The sequence below is a fragment of the Cololabis saira genome, chromosome 3 (genome assembly GCF_033807715.1).
Source record: "Cololabis saira isolate AMF1-May2022 chromosome 3, fColSai1.1, whole genome shotgun sequence".
NCBI lineage: Eukaryota > Metazoa > Chordata > Actinopteri > Beloniformes > Belonidae > Cololabis > Cololabis saira.
Genome location: NC_084589.1, coordinates 38,193,123 through 38,211,043, shown reverse-complemented (window position 1 = coordinate 38,211,043; position 17,921 = coordinate 38,193,123). Strand labels below are relative to the sequence as shown.

General features: G+C 40.1%; 1 protein-coding gene across 10 annotated transcripts in view; it reads left to right on the top strand.

The window, feature by feature from the left end:
* Positions 1-17,921, top strand: part of syngap1b (synaptic Ras GTPase activating protein 1b) — a 308,706-nt gene that overhangs the window by 124,108 nt on the left and 166,677 nt on the right. For all 10 annotated transcript variants that reach the window (XR_009781899.1, XM_061717453.1, XM_061717452.1 and 7 more), the window contains exon 3: positions 10,348-10,453. Coding sequence is in view for 9 of the 10 variants with exons in the window: in XM_061717453.1 (XP_061573437.1) it covers positions 10,348-10,453 (106 nt within the window). In the remaining variant the exon portion in view is untranslated. The remainder of the gene's footprint in view (positions 1-10,347; positions 10,454-17,921) is intronic.

The window sequence follows — 17,921 nt, the reverse complement described above, 5'->3', positions numbered from 1 at the left end:
GAGAAACTGATTAAATTTAAAGTTGTCACATAGTTGTCTATATTTTTTATTACACTGGTCATTCGAAAGAAAGTTGCCCTGTAAGACAATTCCATTACTCTGTAAATGTTTCCATAAGAAGGGTTTTCTATTAATTGACGATGAGGAATTAATCCACATAATTGGATATTGGATATCGTTTAAAGAATTAGGAAGATAGTGTTGGGAACTCAACCAGGCCTTGATTACATCCGTTTATTTAAGTCCAGGTTGAAGACTCACTTATTTTCAGCTGCATTTGAATAAAGCTCTAAATCTGAACTGGTACTTTTCAAAACTATTTTAACTACTGGTTTTATCTGATTTTTATCCATTATTCGTATTTCTGTGTTTATATATGTAATGTCTTTGTAAAGCACTTTGAATCACCTTGTTGTTGAATTGTGCTTTACAAATAAACTTGCCTTGCATTGCCTTGAAAGCTCTTTTACAGCTACATGACTTAATTTGGTTTACAGTAGATAACAGTAGGTTTTACATAATTAAAGATTATGTACAAATGTGATTCCAATTCCTTGCAAAGAGTAACAAAGTATTTTTATTTTAAACCCCATGTCCTTGTCTTGACTTTCCTTGTTCCCATCTGCCTTGATAGTTTGCACCTGTGTCTTGTAGAGTCCTCTGTGTATATCTTGTCTTGTCTTTCCTTTGCCTCCTGCTGATCCATTTTGTTTTCACCAACCATGTTTCCCACTATTTTTTTTAGGTTTTTGTCAAGTTTAGGCTCTTGTTTTGTGTTGAATCCTGCTCAGCAGTGCTTTTCTGTTTAAATACTGTTACTCCTGTTTTCTTCTTATTCCTGCCACTTTTGTTTCCGGCATCTGTGTTCTACGCACTCAAGCTGTGACATTCGTATCATAAATATTAATCTAATCCATCCATCCATCCATCCACCCATGGCTCAGCTTTATTGTGACTTAAACCATGACATGATTAGATTGAAAAATTGTTTCTCAGATATTGATATTTGCAGTGTTATGTAATATAATTTGAATAAAATTGGTGAAATAATAGATACATTGAATTTCTCTGTAAAGTTCCTGAACGGTGCAATATTGCGTACTGTGGCAACAGCAGCAACAATGCCAGCATTGAGATGTGACGTGAAGGTGGACAGTCTTCAGCATTTGGGCGGGTGGAGCAGGTTGATGTGCAGGTTGGGTGGGGTAACTGAAAACATGGGTGGCTTTTTATTACATCTGGTGGTGTAGATGGCCCTGATATGTGATAAACTGCACCCAATGGACCACTGGGAAGACTTAACCACCCTATGGAGTCATAGGGAGAAACTCTCCTCTACAGTCACCTCCCTTTTCACATTCTGGAGTAATATCCAGGCATTCCTACACCTGCCGTGAGATGTAATCGCTGTCATATGTCCTGAGTCTGTCCCTGGGCCCGCGCCCAATTGGACATGACCAAAAAAAGAGGCCTCCTAACTATAGATGGAGGTAGGCCCAAAGATCTTAAAAGAGGAGCGTTGCCAAGCAATTCACTGTCAAATTTTGCATCAACATTCAATTTCTTTTATTTATTTAATTGCATTTACACAATGTGCAAGACAAGACAGGACATGAAAAGCAAGTGGCGAGATACCGAGCTGATAAAACAACGCACCGGGGATAACAGTTATAGTGCGAGTATAAAAAGTGAGTTGTGGTGTGAGTGTGATGAGGGTGAGGTGTTTGGGTGTTTACAGCTTTATTCAGTCAGGACATCATAAATATAAAGTATATGAAACAGAACAATGGCTAAAAATAAATCAGCAACTTCCATTTAAGTTGACTTTCATTTCTTTGCAGACGGCATGAAGATATTTAATGTTTATATCTCTTGTCAACTTACTTCTAACTGTAAATATGTGTTGGCTTCATGTTTGCATGTCAGATCTAGTCAATCTAGTCAACATTGTCTTATTTAAGCAAAATGTCTCTTCCAATGGGGTGAGACAAGATTTCTTGCCTAGAATTCTTATAAAAATGAGTTTTTACAGCGTGTTGTATGTTCAGCCTCTATACAAAAAGCAGCACAGGAGGTTCTAGGACACCTCGACATGTAACAGGGATCAGGATTGATCCACCAACCTTCTATCTGGAGGAGAACCAACTCCACCCATTGGGCCACAGCCACTCCTTTCTGTTATTGAAAAATGAATCAACGTCCCTGAAAACATGTCGGTTTGATGTGTTTTTCTGAAACCTCAATGAACTTCGCAGAAGCAAAGCTGAGCTTTCCTGAGGGCACTGATACAGCCGTGTACCATCACAGGTCCAAACCTTTGGACTTCTTGCTGATAACGGCACCTATTGTCCCTTTCATCTTTGGTCTGGAACACATAACGCCCAATTCCTACAGGTTTTAAGGTAATGATAGGTTATCCCAGGTTCCTCTGATGGTTAACTCTTTTGCTCTGTAAAGTTCTGAGTGACCTACTGTATGTGAACGGATCTCTGCACTGCAGTGCCTGACAAGGTTGTCCCAAGTAGTTTCTTGCCCATGTGGTTGTCAGCTCTCCGGATGCAGGGGCATCTGATCGATCAGAAATTACAGGTATCGCTGAACTATCACAACAACCTCTTCTTGGGTTTGGGGTTGACGTGTTACGAACTCAGAGGATAAATATAACTTGAGTTCATCAGCAGGTTATTTTATGTGTTTTGCAACATCAGACCGCCATTTAGGTACGTAAAACTACCTGTGTTAAAACGAGCTTTATCATCGCCACCCCAACTGCTGTGGACAGAAAATACATTTTATGCTCCGTAATTAAAGCTATTGTTATTTGTTGAATGTCTGCATTAAAGGGATTGTGACATGAAAAACACATTTTTCTTGATTTTTTGTGTTTTGTTGGGTGTCTTGACATCAATTACACCCAAAAAACAACAAACTTTTAACATTCAGTGTATTGTGTGCTTTCGGGGATTTTCCGCATAACTATGCAAAAACGGCGCATGTGGTTTGGTGGCGGGCCGTTACGTAACGGCCCGCTAAATCACCGCCCCCTCCACCCAGCTCCCTGCCTCCTCCCCTCTCCAGTGCACCATAAAGGCTGATTTATGGTTCTGCGTTACACCGACGCAGAGCCTACGGCGTAGGGTTACGCGGCGACGCGCACCGTACGCTGAACCCTACGGCGTAGGGTCTGCGTCGATTTAACGCGGAACCATAAATGAGGCTTAACACGGAGCTGTTTAGAGCCTCTTTTGTTCTAATCACCGGAGGAAAACTGCTAAGAAGACCCGCGGCCACTGACTGGACTTAAGATAAGGGGACAGTGCTGCTTGCATGCCTTTATTTTTTTATGATTGTTTGCTGTGGTTCGCCCTCCTGCTTTTCCGTGCATGCTTCGCCTGTCGCTCCCGGCTTAACTCTCCGACGCCGCTGTGAGCGTATGGCTGGAGGAGGAGGAGGTTTGGAGGAGGAGCGGCGCAATGATTGACAGGAAAGGGGGGAAAGGAAGCGTTTTTCACGGCGCAAAAAAACACTGTAATAAAAAGCCAGGAATAGAGTACTAGAGTGAAGTTTTTCTTGTTACACTCTTTTAGACACATTTGAGGGATGTTGGCCAAGACTTTTAATAGTGTTAAAAGCATGTTAAAAATGATGTCACAATACCTTTAAGTATTCATTTATATAAGAAAGTCTTTAGTTTCACCCTATAATGCCGGGGATGTCATATTTAATACATGAATTTCGGAGAATTTGAAGACATTGGAATTTTTGATACATAATAAACACTTCAATAAAAGCAAAAATAACATTTTCTGTGTTTTTTATTTCTCATTACCAGCTTTTAAAGGGCTGGAATGGTAAATCCACCACAAAATTTACCAAAATTCCTAATAGAATACAGTATAGGTCCAAACATACTTCAACCAGCTCAAACAGGAATAGAAAAAAGGTATTGCAAGTCAGCTGGTATAATAAATAAAGTAAAATGAAAGAGTTTGTTTGACTTAAGGCAAGCAAAGCTAGAGATCCGAATAAGAATAACGGCATCACATGCGTTCTAAATTAGACAAATCACGGTGAAACACATGCAAATAGTACATGTAAAGCTGATTTATTTGCATAAAGAAATCTAGCATGTGTGATCTATCATACCTCTTCATATGCAGTATATCAGGCTGAAATGCGCACAATAACTTTGTGCATGTTGTTAAAATACGCTGGTCTAGATTCTGAGTTATCCAGGTCATGGGAATCCTCAAAGGATCGAGCCTAAGCAGCTGGACTTCTTTTTCTCGGTTCTGGAAGACATTTAACCATCCAAGAGGCGTCGTTGCTTCAGACTCACTGCTGGGGAGATTAAAACCTGTAAGCTGGAACAGCAGAGAGCCAGCTCTTCAGGCCGGGAGTCAGCGGTCCAGAAGCAGCCCATGTGAAATGAAGACAAAACATTAACCGACGGAAGACGTGTACTTTGCACAAGACTCACTTTAATAACTTTATCGACCAGTTGCTGTAACATGTATCAATAAGCCGGTTCTGTGGGTTGATCTCTGTTCTTAAGGTTCGATATGTTCCCCTGTTTGATTTAGTTTTGTTTCCTGTCCCTGCTTCTGCTATCAGGAACCGTTACTATGGAACCAACTTCCAGTTTGGGTTACGGAGGCTGACACCACCTCCACCTTTAAAACCAAACTTAAACCGTTAGTCTTCAGCAAAGCCTCTAGTTAGTGTTTAGTTAAGCCTCTAGTTAGTGTTTATTAAACCTCTAGTTATTGTTTATTAAACCTCTAGTTAGTGTTTATTAAAGCCTCTAGTTAGTGTTAGTAAACCTCTAGTTAGTGTTTAGTAAAGCCTCTAGTTAGTGTTAGTAAAGCCTCTAGTTAGAGTTTAGTAAACCTCTAGTTAGTGTTTAGTAAACCTAGTTAGTGTTTAGTAAACCTCTAGTTAGTGTTAGTAAACCTCTAGTTAGTGTTTAGTAAACCTAGTTAGTGTTTAGTAAACCTTTAGTTAGTGTTCAGTAAACCTCTAGTTAGTGTTTAGTAAACCTAGTTAGTGTTTAGTAAAGCCTCTAGTTAGTGTTTAATAAAACTTCTAGTTAGTGTTCAGCAAAGCCTTTAGTTAGTGTTTAGTAAACCTCTAGTTAGTGTTTAGTAAAGCCTCTAGTTAGTGTTTAATAAACCTCTAGTTAGTGTTTAGTAAAGTCTCTAGTTAGTGTTTAGTAAACCTCTAGTTAGTGTTCAGTAAAGCATCTAGTTAGTGTTCAGTAAAGCCTCTAGTTAGTGTTAAGTAAAGCCTCTAGTTAGTGTTAGTAAACCTCTAGTTAGTGTTAAGTAAAGCCTCTAGTTAGTGTTAGTAAACCTCCAGTTAGTGTGTTTCGGGCCAGTAGTCGTAGCTGCAGCTCTAGGACAGGACTAGAGCAGCTGGTCTGAAACAGCTTCATCCTGGATATGCTGCTATAGAGCTACGCTGCTATAGAGCTACGCTGCTATAGAGCTACGCTGCTATAGAGCTACGCTGCAGGGGAACACCAACATGATCCACTGAGCGGTGCCCCTCACCCCTCCTTCTCTCCTCTTCTTCTCTTTCCTTTCTTCATATTAATCCTCAGTTATTATTTAGAATTAGTATCTCACTAGAATGGTTCTTGTACTGTAGTTTGATGTGCTGGTCTGCCCCCTCCTTTTCTCTTCTGTACATGTTTGCAGGCCAGAGCCTCAGGAGCTGCATGCCGCTCTGCAGCCCCCCACCCCCCAACCCCCGATCGTACCAGTAACTGCTGTCCATTCCTGTTCATGTAGTCGTCTCTGTAGTCCACCAACTAACCATGAATCAGAACTCTTAGTTCTCCAGCTAACGGCTAGTTAATACTAATTTATCTTTTCTTTAGTACCTTTGACAATATATCTGACTTTCCTCTCTCTGTTCTGCATCCTCTCTTTCTCTTCTCTCTTTTTCTGCTCTACTTGGCTGGTTTTAGCCCCCCCCCCTTATGAGACAATTGTTTATGTAATAATTGTTCAGGGTCATGTGCTGGGTCTCTGGAAAGTGTCTGGAGACAACTTGTGTTGTAATAGACAGCATATAGTTTGCTTCTGTTTCAGCTCAGTTTCCTTGTGTGTGAGTTCAAGTCTGACTTTCTCCTGTCATGATTCCCGTGTCACGTCATCCTTTCGTATGTATTTTCATGCTTCTCTTCCCTCACCCGCTAGCCCATCACCTGTCTTTGTCTCTCTGTCCATCCTTCGGCTTGTCTGTTTTATGCCTTTTTAGTTCTGCATTTCCTTGAGTTGCCTTTTACTTTATATTTGAATTTCCTGCGTGAGTGGCTCTTGTCTAATCGAAGACTTGGCTCCTGCCTCTTCACGTGGTTTCCTGCATTCGGGTTCCTCCGCTACTGAAATCCTGACAAAGGCGATTCAGCTGAAAAGTTCACCACTGACTCCTACTGTTCCTTCATGTCAGAATGTCTCGCCTGCTACACCCAATCACTTTGCAAACACTCTCTCACATGAAAAGAGCCTGGCACAGCCATTTACGCCAGTACAGAACATACTGAACCGCTCACAACAGGGCAGGAGGAGGCTTTACGCAACCGTTCAAAACAATCATGATGGCTCCAGAGCTTCTAATAACATCCTATAACAGCAGGGTTTTACTGCAAAACCAACAACAAATCCTTTCCAATTCAGCAACATTTTGGATGTCTATCCAGCTGTATCCAGATGTTAGTTTCTTGTGCATCCTCTTGATACCATCCTCGCCCACAGTCAGAGTGAAATCCAGAGGAAACATTTCTGTATTAAAGAGTGAAGAAATTCACGAGGCTGAGCAGGCTGCAAGATAATTTCTTAGAAAGTTAAAAAGCCTTGTTTCAAGATAAAAAATAAGACTGTTTTCAGACTATTTTGCTGGTTTTAAGAGTTCCTCTCAAGAAAATATTTCTTTCTTCATTGGCTGTGTTATTTTTGCTCATAATAAGACAAATTTGACTAGATTTAATAATATTAGGCTTATTTCTAGCAGGGCTGTTTTTGCAGTGTGTGCTTTTTGTTGTTTTTTTTGCCTTCACAAATTTCACTGTGGCCCATCCAATGGTTGACACCACTTGACCCACACTTACTGTACTGCTGTCAGATCAAAAAATAGAAAATGAATAAAAACCCAGATGTCCCATTGTGGAAAAGCTCCAACACAAATAAGGAACTTAGTGAATTATAAGCATTTGCTCAGTGCATCGCTACTCTGGTCTCATAAAGAAAAGATTTAGCTTATTATATTTTTCATGGAAGAGGTTGTACCGTAATTCCATCACTGCAGGTTTTATGTTAGCCCCAACAGTCCGCCGCATAACAATGTGGTTTTGTGCATTTTAGTCGCACAAGTAGCAAAGAAGAAAGTAATTGCACGAGCGGCTGATTTATGACGCTTGTACCTGATTAAGTTGAATAAAGAGTCTCATAAACGCAATCCTGACGCTGTGAAATGTAAAGCGTTCTGTGCTCGGCCGATCTAACTGAATTATCCCAGCAGAGATGTGCGGTTACGTGCACGTGCTCATCTGTCCAATGTGATGCAGCTGTACATTGGTAGCAGAGAGTAGTAGCGTCCTGCTCGGAGTGGGGACTTCATGCAATCTTTATGCTCCCTGTCTTCCTTTCTAAATGAACGGAGCGGCACTGCAACGTCTTGTGGCTTGATGTGACCTGCCAGCGACCTTCACTGGTGCTGGATTCGGCCCAAAGCCCCCCCCCCCCATACGCTGCACTATCCTCCACTGCCTTCTGCGACTCGTACCTCCCTCTTGAACTGAAGCTCTGTGTTGGAGCTATTTGTCATTTTACATTATTTAATAATTCATTATTTAGTTAGGTTTTGTGGTTTAGTTTTGGGAACACACCTTTAGTTTGTTTATGATATTTAGTATTGATTAACAGAGGTGTCAAAAGTATTCACATTCATTACTCAGGTAGAAGTATAGATACTAGAGTTTAAAAATACTCCTAGAAGTTGAAGTATCAACTCAAGTTTTTTACTCAAGTAAAAGTATAAAAGTACTGGTTTCAAAACTACTTAAAGTATAAAGTAAAAGTAATGTAAGGGGGAAAAGCCATTAAGGACAAAAGCCATTGAAAATGAATGCATCTTAGTATAATGCAAATATATTAAAGAACCATATATGTGTACTATTGAGAATTAACATGTGTTTCAGAGAGCAGGAGATATGATGACTAGTTGCCTATAAGTATGGTAATGGTGCAAAAAGTCAAACTTCAGAGGCATGTTATCATTTATCCTAATGTTTATTGGAATGAACATTCAAGTTTAGTTGCAGGAATCTGAGGGAACGGATGTAAGAACAAAACTGGACAAGAACATCTGAAACAACCACAACCAAATTCACTCTATCCGGATGGAGCAATTTAACTGGATAGTTTTTTTTAAAGGCCGAAATGAAATAGAGTAACGAGGCTGTTTTTAAAATGTAAGGAGTAAAAAGTACAGATAATTGCGTGAAAATGTAAGGAGTAAAAGTAAAAAGTCGTCTGAAAAATAATTACTCCAGTGAAGTATAGATAACCAAAATTTCTACTTAAGTAAGGTAACGAAGTATTTGTACTTCGTTACTTGACACCTCTGTTGATTAAGTTTATTTTGGTACTTAACCATGCTTTTATTTTGAAGGTACTGGGTAGCTGCAGCGCACCGGGGGAGTTTAAATATATAGGGTTTGGCAGACACAGGTGAGGCGGACACCTGGGAGGGCAGATGGTTTTTTTACCGGAATAAGAGAGGCGGCAAAGGACCATTGTTCTTTCTTTGTTTGCCAATGGAATAAACCTCAAGAAACTTCATTTTTTGCCTGGACAGTGGACTGTTTATCCTGCGTAAATTCCCTCCCTAGGTGTCTTAGTGACCGTTTGATTTGATTCAGTTTATTATAGTTTGATACTTTTGAGTTTTTTAATGATTCACCTGGAGGACAAATAGCCACTACACTCTGTGCTCGCCGCGGCTCTTCTGCGGCCTCACGCTGCTGCAGACGGGAGTTTTTTAGCAACAGCTGTACAAAAATGTGTTTGAAATAATCTTTTTTAAAGAGCACAGCGACAACCTGAAAAAGGGGACCTTTACTTGACCTTTAACTGCAACTGTGCTCATGTACTCTACGTACTATGCAGCTGATGGTATTGATGAAATCGGCCAGATTGCGGCTTCACTTTTTGGCAGATTGGACTTCTCTTAAAGTCACAGCGGAGGTCTCGGGCGTGTCGTCTTCCTTTAAACAGCTAAAGTAAACCGAGGCATGACTGTGGGTGACGCTCTTGCCCGCCAGTGCACGAGCGTCGGCTTGTGGCCAGGGAGACTGTTTTATATCCTCATTACTTCAACGTTTTAATTGTGAAATAAAATTAATAAAATACTGACAAATGGACGTTGTTGCGAGTCTGTTTGTGAAAGAAAAAAAAAATCACAGATATTCATGATTAGCCTTGACATTTCTCCAGTCTCAGTCTTTTCACATTATTATGCACTTTACATGTGAAAGAAGAACTTTCTTTTTTTTTTTGTTAATTTTCTTAACTGATGAATGAATCTCTAACAGGTTGGACCAAAGTCCATCTTTGGCTGCTGATCCTCTCAGACTCAGTCCTCTCGACACTTTCAGCTGCTCCAAATTCATCTGCAAGCACTTTTCCTATAATAACTCTTATTCATACTGGAAGTAGGAAGCAGCTACCTGGTACATGTATTTCGGGAAGCTTGTATAAGAAAGCATTAAAATGAGGCTAAAATGAGGCTTAAATGCGGCGTGCACCCAGCTTCACATGCTCAGGTTAACACTTTCCAACTGCTTCTGCTCACTCTGGTCTTCAGCTAAGCTTTTTACTGGGTTCTACAGCGACTCCTCAAAAGCACCGTGGTTCCTGATTAGTGCAGCGCATCTTCCATTGGTTTTCCCTCTAGTCACACTTTTATGAATTCTGGGACTTTGGGGCCGAATGTGGCACCGCTGCATGATGTTGCATCGCTCCATCTTTTGTCTCCGGATCGTCTATTCTTGTGAATGCTTTTACTAAACGATGCCAACGAAAGAGGAAACTGCTGATTAGCTGATTCCCCCGTGCGTTTACCAAACTTTCTGTAACCTTATTTTAGTTTAGTTTGCATTTGTTTATTATGTTGTAGTTTCTATATGAACTTATATCTTTTTTTGCCACAGGATTCTGCAATCATGATAATATTTGTGTAATCAAGATGATCCTAAAATGCGAGCAGACTCGTTTGTTTGTATTCTTTGCAGCACTTGAGGAGCGTGTGTTTGTGTGCTGACGCTGTGCTCTCCTCCGGCAGGTTCACCCTCTGCTGATGCGCGAGAGGCGCTCAGAGTCTCACAGGAACAAGCTGCTGCGGCGGACAGTCAGCGTTCCTGTCGAGGGACGGCACCATCCAGAGATGGGTGAGCACACGCCTTTAAGACCACGATGAAATATTCTGATTGGGAGTTTTTTTGTTTGTTTTTAAAAAATTGGGGTTAAATCAAGTCCTGTTTGGCTTTTTCTTTGACTTTAAATGCATATTTTTAATATTTTTTTTCATGTAATGGGGGGGTGGTAGTCTAGTGGCTACAGAGGTGGGCTTGGGTCTGGTGGACCAGGTTCAAACCCTGGAATGGCAACCAAGATGAACCACCTTGGGCCCCTGAGCAAGGCCTTAACCCTAATTGCTCCCCGGGCGGAATGGTGTGTTTGTTCTCTCAGATGTAAGTCGCTTTGGATAAAAGCGTCTGCTAAATGACAGTAGTAGAAATGTAATTGTTCTCTGATGAAAAGCAAAGGAACTTAATTCAGAAGTGGTGGTCTCCATCTGTGGAAAAAAAAACGGGTACAAAAAAAGAGTAACAGAAGGAGGATATATAGAGTGGATCTTTATATGATACTCATTTGAGCTGACTCACGAGGATCGCTGAAAGCTGTTTGTTTCTCAAGGAAAGAGGGCTGTGCCATCCGCCCCATCACGCTCCGGGGAATCAATTTGGGAACTTTGGTTTAAAAAAAAAAAAATGTGAATGGGAGAGACGGCAAACAGTACCGCCCTCCGCCGAGGCTGATGTTCTGGTTAACAGATGTGCAGAAAGTGTTGCTGATCCCAGTCTACACCCGTTGATCGAGCTTTTTTTGCATCTTGTTGACAAAAACCAAACACCATCAACAGTCTTTCATCTTGACTTCACCAAAGACACAGTTTGCAAACATGGAGTATCTGAACTTGATAAACTTGTGGGTTTTCTCAAGACTTTCTCAAGCAAAAACGATGGCGTTTTCATGTGTTTTGGCCGTTCGTTTACACTCAAAGTCACCAAAAACGATCATTTCTGAAAACTCCGGCCAAAGTGGAGATTTTCAAAAACTCCGTTTTCACGTTTGCTTGTAAACGGAGGGAAAAAGATTTTGGCTTCAGAACATCACATTATGCAACAGAAACGTCACCAGCATTATTTGTGCGATCTGTGTTTACAATTTGTTTGGCCACCGTCAATATTTTCTTGTATTTTACCTGTTTTATATTCTAAAGTCACACTTAAAAGTAACTCCACTTCTCTGTCACTCCAAACGAAAGACTCTCGTTCCGTTTTGGAAATAACTGGCAGTCAAAGCTGATTTATGGTTCCGCGTTACACCAACGCAGACCTACGGCGTAGGGTACGCGGCGACGCGCACCGTACGTAGGCTACGCCGTCGATTTAACGCGGAACCATAAATCAGGCTTCACACGTGTCATTTTTTGACGTTTTTTTTCCAGGATTCCGATTGGCTAGCATGACTTTACGCTTCTCGTTACACTGCCCCCTGCAGGTTTGGATGCTCATAGCACCTTAACAGCGTTTTCATGCGGGTTCGTGTAAACAAGGATATTTTTCAAAACGTAGAGGGGGAAATATCCGTTTTTGTAAATACGTACTATGTGTAAACGTGGCCTGAGTCAGTCTGAATGTCCTGACTCCACTGAATGGGCAAACGGGCCGAACCAGTAGTCCTGGAAACTGGCTGGAACGTGCCCAGCGTAGCTCTAGGACTAGATTTCTGCCTGGAGCCGCAGCGGCTCAGTTGCCCGGAGGTCGAGCAGTCGCGGCAGTGGAGCGTGCTTGTCTAACTGTTGGCTATTTATCTGATAATCCAGCCTGGAAGAGTCCTGGCTTTGTCTGAGGAAGGACCAAGTTAAGAGCTTGCAGCTGTCGCTTGCAGCCTCGGACCCGGGGGTGAAGGTAGCAGCTTAGCTGCGAGCCGGTTAGTGACCTTCCCCCCTAAGCATCAGAGGGGTTCCAGGCCAGATGCGAGAAACCACCGTAACCAATCAAAACAATGCAATCACCTTACAGGACTGTCTCAGAAAATTAGAATATTGTGATAAAGTTCTTTATTTTCTGTAATGAAATTAAAAAAACAAAAATGTCATACATTCTGGATTTATTACAAATCAACTAAAATATTGCAAGCCTTTTTTTATTTTAATATTGCTGATTATGGCTTACAGTTTAAGATTAAGATTCCAAGAATATTCTAATTTTTTGAGATAGGATATTTGAGTTTTCTTAAGCTGTAAGCCATGATCAGCAATATTTAAATAATAAAAGGCTTGCAATATTTTAGTTGATTTTTAATGAATCCAGAATGTATGACATTTTTGCATTACAAAAAAATAAAGGATTTTATCACAATATTCTAATTTTCTGAGACTGTCCTGTATTTAAAAAACTTCTGTGAACATAGTTTAGTTACCACGGCGACGAGCAGAACCCTGGCTACCAGAGACAAAACCGGTACTGGTACGGTACCAGCTACATGGGGGCATGGCGATGGCGGGGTTTCAACGTAGCATGGAGCAAATCGCTAACCGTCTTTGTAGAACCTGCTTGGAACCGGCTCTAGCACCAAGACTAAAACCGATTCTGAGTCGGCCGAAAAAAGACCTAATAATAGTGATCATGTTCTTGTAGTTTTAAGTTCAATGCTTAGATGTTGAATTCCCCAAATGTCCCAAAGTGTTGTTCATAATTTTCTGGCTTTTTATAACCTCACCTGATGAGGTACATAAACATTCATCCCAGCACAGTTGACGTGGAGGAGAAATCTGGCTGCAGACAATCCCTGGTTTTGCGGTCATGTTTTAAATTGATTTATTTCAACGGTAGCATCTAACATTTTAACGTAAATAGAACGTTTTGGATGTTGGATTTTTCATCCACTCTGAAAGATGGATGTTGCAACTTATCTGAAGAGGTTTCTGTGACGGAGCGCCATCATGAGGAGTGGTGTATTTATCATACACAGCAATAAGACTACAGGTACATAATAATGTCGAACTTCAGAAAAAGATTATTACATGTTATTTAAACTAGAATAAAATGCCACTTACTTTCTGTGTCCAGGTGTTTCTTTTTTTGTTTCTTTTCGATGATATAGACCTGTGTGCTGTTGACATGGAATGATAACAATGGGATATAAATTATATTACTTTTCGAGTATTAATACAATAGTATAGTTGACTGTATTAAATGAAAAACCATGTTTATTTATAAATGGTTGTTATAAATGTTGGTGGTCTCTTGGTCTGGGGAGTGGTTTAGGACAGTGGTTCCCAACCTTTTTTCCTTGGAGCCCCCCCTACTTGTGTCTAAGACCAGCCGGGCCCCCGACCCGTACATACTAGCACCAATAGAGTAAAGTGATTGGTTAAAAATCTTTAATTGAAAAAAATGTACATTAATTATGTTTTTGTGATACATTTCTCTTTGGTTTACCCTGTATACATATGACTTTGTCTTTCTCACCTTCATTTTGTGTCACCAATGTATAAAATACGCACAGAAGATAATTGCAAGGACATAAAATAATTACTGAAAAATGTCTCTTTTAATATGAGAGCAAAAATTTGTAATATTTTTCCTTTGACAACCTGTCGGAGTAGTAGTACGATTAAATGTTGAATAATGATATAATAATAATAATTTATTAAGTTTTTATCCTGCTAAATCACTTAGAAATATATTTTGGTCATTTTAAAATACTACGTGGGTTTATACAGACTTGGATTACTGTATTCCATTAGGTGTTTTATTATGAGTTTTTTTATTTATTTAACATGCGCAAATATAATTTTTACTGCATATCCTCAAAGCAGACAAAGATTCGCGCCCCCCCCCCCACCCCCCCCGGACCCCAGGTTGGGAGATACTGGTTTAGGATATATAAGCAGGTGCCAGTAGAGACTTTAGGAGGAGTGGAGAGGGAGTCTGGAGTGAGTAGAGGGATACTGGTGAAAAATATTAAGGATTGAATTATTGTCGGATTGGATTACGGATTACAGATTACGGACAAATGGACTATAACCCTGACAGTGGATACTCTCCTGTATAGGGGTGGGTATTGGGAAGGACCTCACGATACGATACGCATCACGATACTTGAGCCACGATACGATACAAATTGCGATATCCCGATTATGCGATATATCCCGATATATCGCGATATTCTACATAGTTCACCGAAAAATTTAAAAATGCATTACACATCTTAAAATCCAAGTTGTATATATGTACATCAGATGATAGTGATAATGCATTGGACAGACTGAGTCAAAACAATGTAATTCAAACTTTCCATTTTAATTATGCAACATATTTGCATGAAAAAACACACTAAAAAACAATGAAAAGTGCAGTGTGTGCATTATTCTTAGATAGAAAATACTCAAAATAAAATGCAGTGTCTCACCCACACTGTAATTGAAATCACAAAAATACAGTACAGCTACTTGCCCCTGACTTAAAATGACAAAAATAAAATGCAGTGTCTCACCCACACTGAAATCACAAAATAAAGTGCAGCTAGGGGTGGGCAAAAATATTGATACACCAATATATTGCGATACATACATTGAATATCGATATCGTATCGGGAGACTATGTATCGCGATATATTGCCGTATCAATATTTTTGCCCACCCCTACTCCTGTACATATTAGTAAATAGTCTTTTTGTTGTTGTTGTTTGCACTGCTGAGCAAGAGGGAGTCAGTAAGGACATAATAAAACCACCACTAACAACAAATCGGCTTGCCATCATTTTTATTACCCAACACGAACCCCGTTACAGTTTCTAAAAAAGAAGAAGAGTCGGCCTCTGATTGGTCAGATGACTTAAAATCAACAATTATAAAACAACTAGTCATGTAAATGTGTAACATGATGATGTCGCTGGATAAAACTGGTTAAATCTAGACTATAAATGACGTGTTTGAGACCGTCCCAGAGCAAGGATATACCTCCCTTCAGGTTTTGGAGCTTTGCAGATCTTTTACATTCAGAAACGTTACAACAAAAGATAATATGATGTAAAAAGTGTGAACTATTATTTAAATACACAATTAGGTGAGCCTTTGTTGAACGCTGCAGAGAAATCCCCTTCTTTAACTTCTTTTGCTTGACCATCTTTGATTTCAAACACTACTTTTCTAACGTTACTCCACGGTGCTTTGGATAATAGGATAGTTGCATAACAACGAAATGATGTCACGTTTCTGCACCCTCCGAGCCACTGCTCCCTTTGTTACTATCAACACTCACAGCAGCACTCGGCAGCTGAGCTGAGATTAAAGCTTCTCATCTCGTCTGAGCTCACGGCTGTTCCTTTCTTTCCCTTTCGGATTTGAACTTTGGCTATTCTTTCATCAACGGGAATGATTTATCACTTGTGACATTAAATGTACACCCGATTCTCTGATAAATGGGTTTATCGTTGCATTTGGTAGCAGTGAATGTGCATTTCCTTGGACTCCTCTCAGCTTTTATGTTGGTCTTTTTTTTTTTCTTCAAAGTATTCTTTTTAGTTTTTTTTAAATCGTACAAGATACAATTTGACATGCATTTCAATACATTTCAACATAATCCCACCCCACAGACAACCCAACCCCATTGTACCACCACATTTATACAAACAAACAAAACACAAATGAAGTTAACAAAACAAACAAAAACGTACAAAAATAAGAAGAAGAAAAAAAGGGGGGGGGGTTATATCTATACATTGGAAATGTTTGAGGTGTATCTATCTTTTCTACCTGATCTAGAACTGGTTGCCATATAGCATAGAAGTTGAGGGCACAGCCTTTTGTAACGTATCGGATCTTTTCTAAAGTCAGATGGTGCAGAAGATTCTGATCCATTGACTGAAGTTGGAGATCCGTCTTTCCATTTAACCCTTGTACTGTCTTTGGGTCAAAATGACCTAATTCTCCTGTCCTTCTTTCATCCTGCTCTCTCCTTCCTTCTCCCTTCCTCTTTTCTTCCTTCCTTCTTTCTTTCCTCCATTCCTTCTTTCTTTTTTCTCTTCCTTCCTTTTTTCCTCCCTTCCTTCCTTCTTTTCTCCCTTTGTTCCTTCTTCCCTTCCTTCCTTCTTTTCTCCCTTCTTCCCTTCTTTCCTTCCTCCCTTCTTTCCTTCCTTCCTTCTTTTCTCCTTTCTTTCTTTCTTTCTTTCTTTCTTTCTTTCTTTCTTTCTTTCTTTCTTTCTTTCTTTCTTTCTTTCTTTCTTTCTTTCTTTCTTTCTTTCTTTCTTTCTTTCTTTCTTTCTTTCTTTCTTTCCTTCCTTTTCTCCCTTCTTTCCTTCTTTCCTTCTTTCCTCCCTTCATTCCTTCCTTCTTTCCTCCCTTCATTCCTTCCTTCTTTTCTCCCTTCTTTCCTCCCTTCCTTCCTTCCTTCCTTCCTTCCTTCCTTCCTTCCTTCCTTCCTTCCTTCCTTCCTTCCTTCCTTCCTTCCTTCCTTCCTTCCTTCCTTCCTTCCTTCCTTCCTTCCTTCCTTCCTTCCTTCCTTCCTTCCTTCCTTCTTTTCTTCCTCCTTCCTTGACCAAAAGACAGCACAAGGGTTAAGCAATATGAGCCTTCTAGCCAGTAACATGGCAAAGGCTATCATGTTTTAGCCATGATGAGTGGGGCAGAAGTCCTGCGGTACTACACCAAATACCGCTATTATGGGAAGAGATTCTATGGGTATTCCTAGCAGGTCAGTAAAGAATTTGAATAAATGTTCCCAAAACTCTGTTCATTTTGGGCAGAGCCAGAACATCCTGTATGTGATAAAGTGGCTGTTGCTGTTCCACAGCGGTCACAGTTAGGATCAATGTTTGGTGTTATCTTTGCCAATCTCCATTTAGACCAATGTAGCCTATGTACAATCTTGAACTGTATTACCTTATGTCTTAAGCAAATTGAGGATGAGTGTATCCTATCTGATGTGGAGTCCCATACATCCTCAGTAAGTTCTATGTCTAATTCTACTTCCCATTGGCTTTTTAGACGTGTCAGAGGTTCTAAGTTATGGGAATTGAGTGACACGTAAATTATTCCGATAAGCCCTTTATGGTCAAAGCTGAGTTTTAAAAGAGAATCTAAGAGGGAACTTGGTGGTGTCGTTGTAAATTGCGCTGATTGTGAGGATACAGAGCTGCGAAGTTGCAGATACTTGAAGAAGTGCGAGTTGGGGATTTTGTATTTTAATCTCAGCTGCTCGAATGATGCAAAATTATCATCAATATATAAATCTTTCAAAGTAGCTAATCCATTTCTGGTCCAGATGTCAAGGGATCTGTCTATGATGGAGGGTTTAAACATATTGTTCTTTGATATAGGTGCATTCATCAACATGTTATTAAGTGAAAATGCTCGTCTAAACTGTGCCCAAATCTTCTGGGAGTGCTTAACTACTAGATCAGGGGTCGGAAACCCAAAATGTTGAAAGAGCCATATTGGACCAAAAACACAAAAAACAAATATGTCTGGAGCCGCAAAAAATGAAAAGTCTTGTATAAGCCTTAGAATGAAAGCAAATGGGGAAAAGTCGAAATGTCAAGAAAAAAGTCAAAATGTCAAGAAAA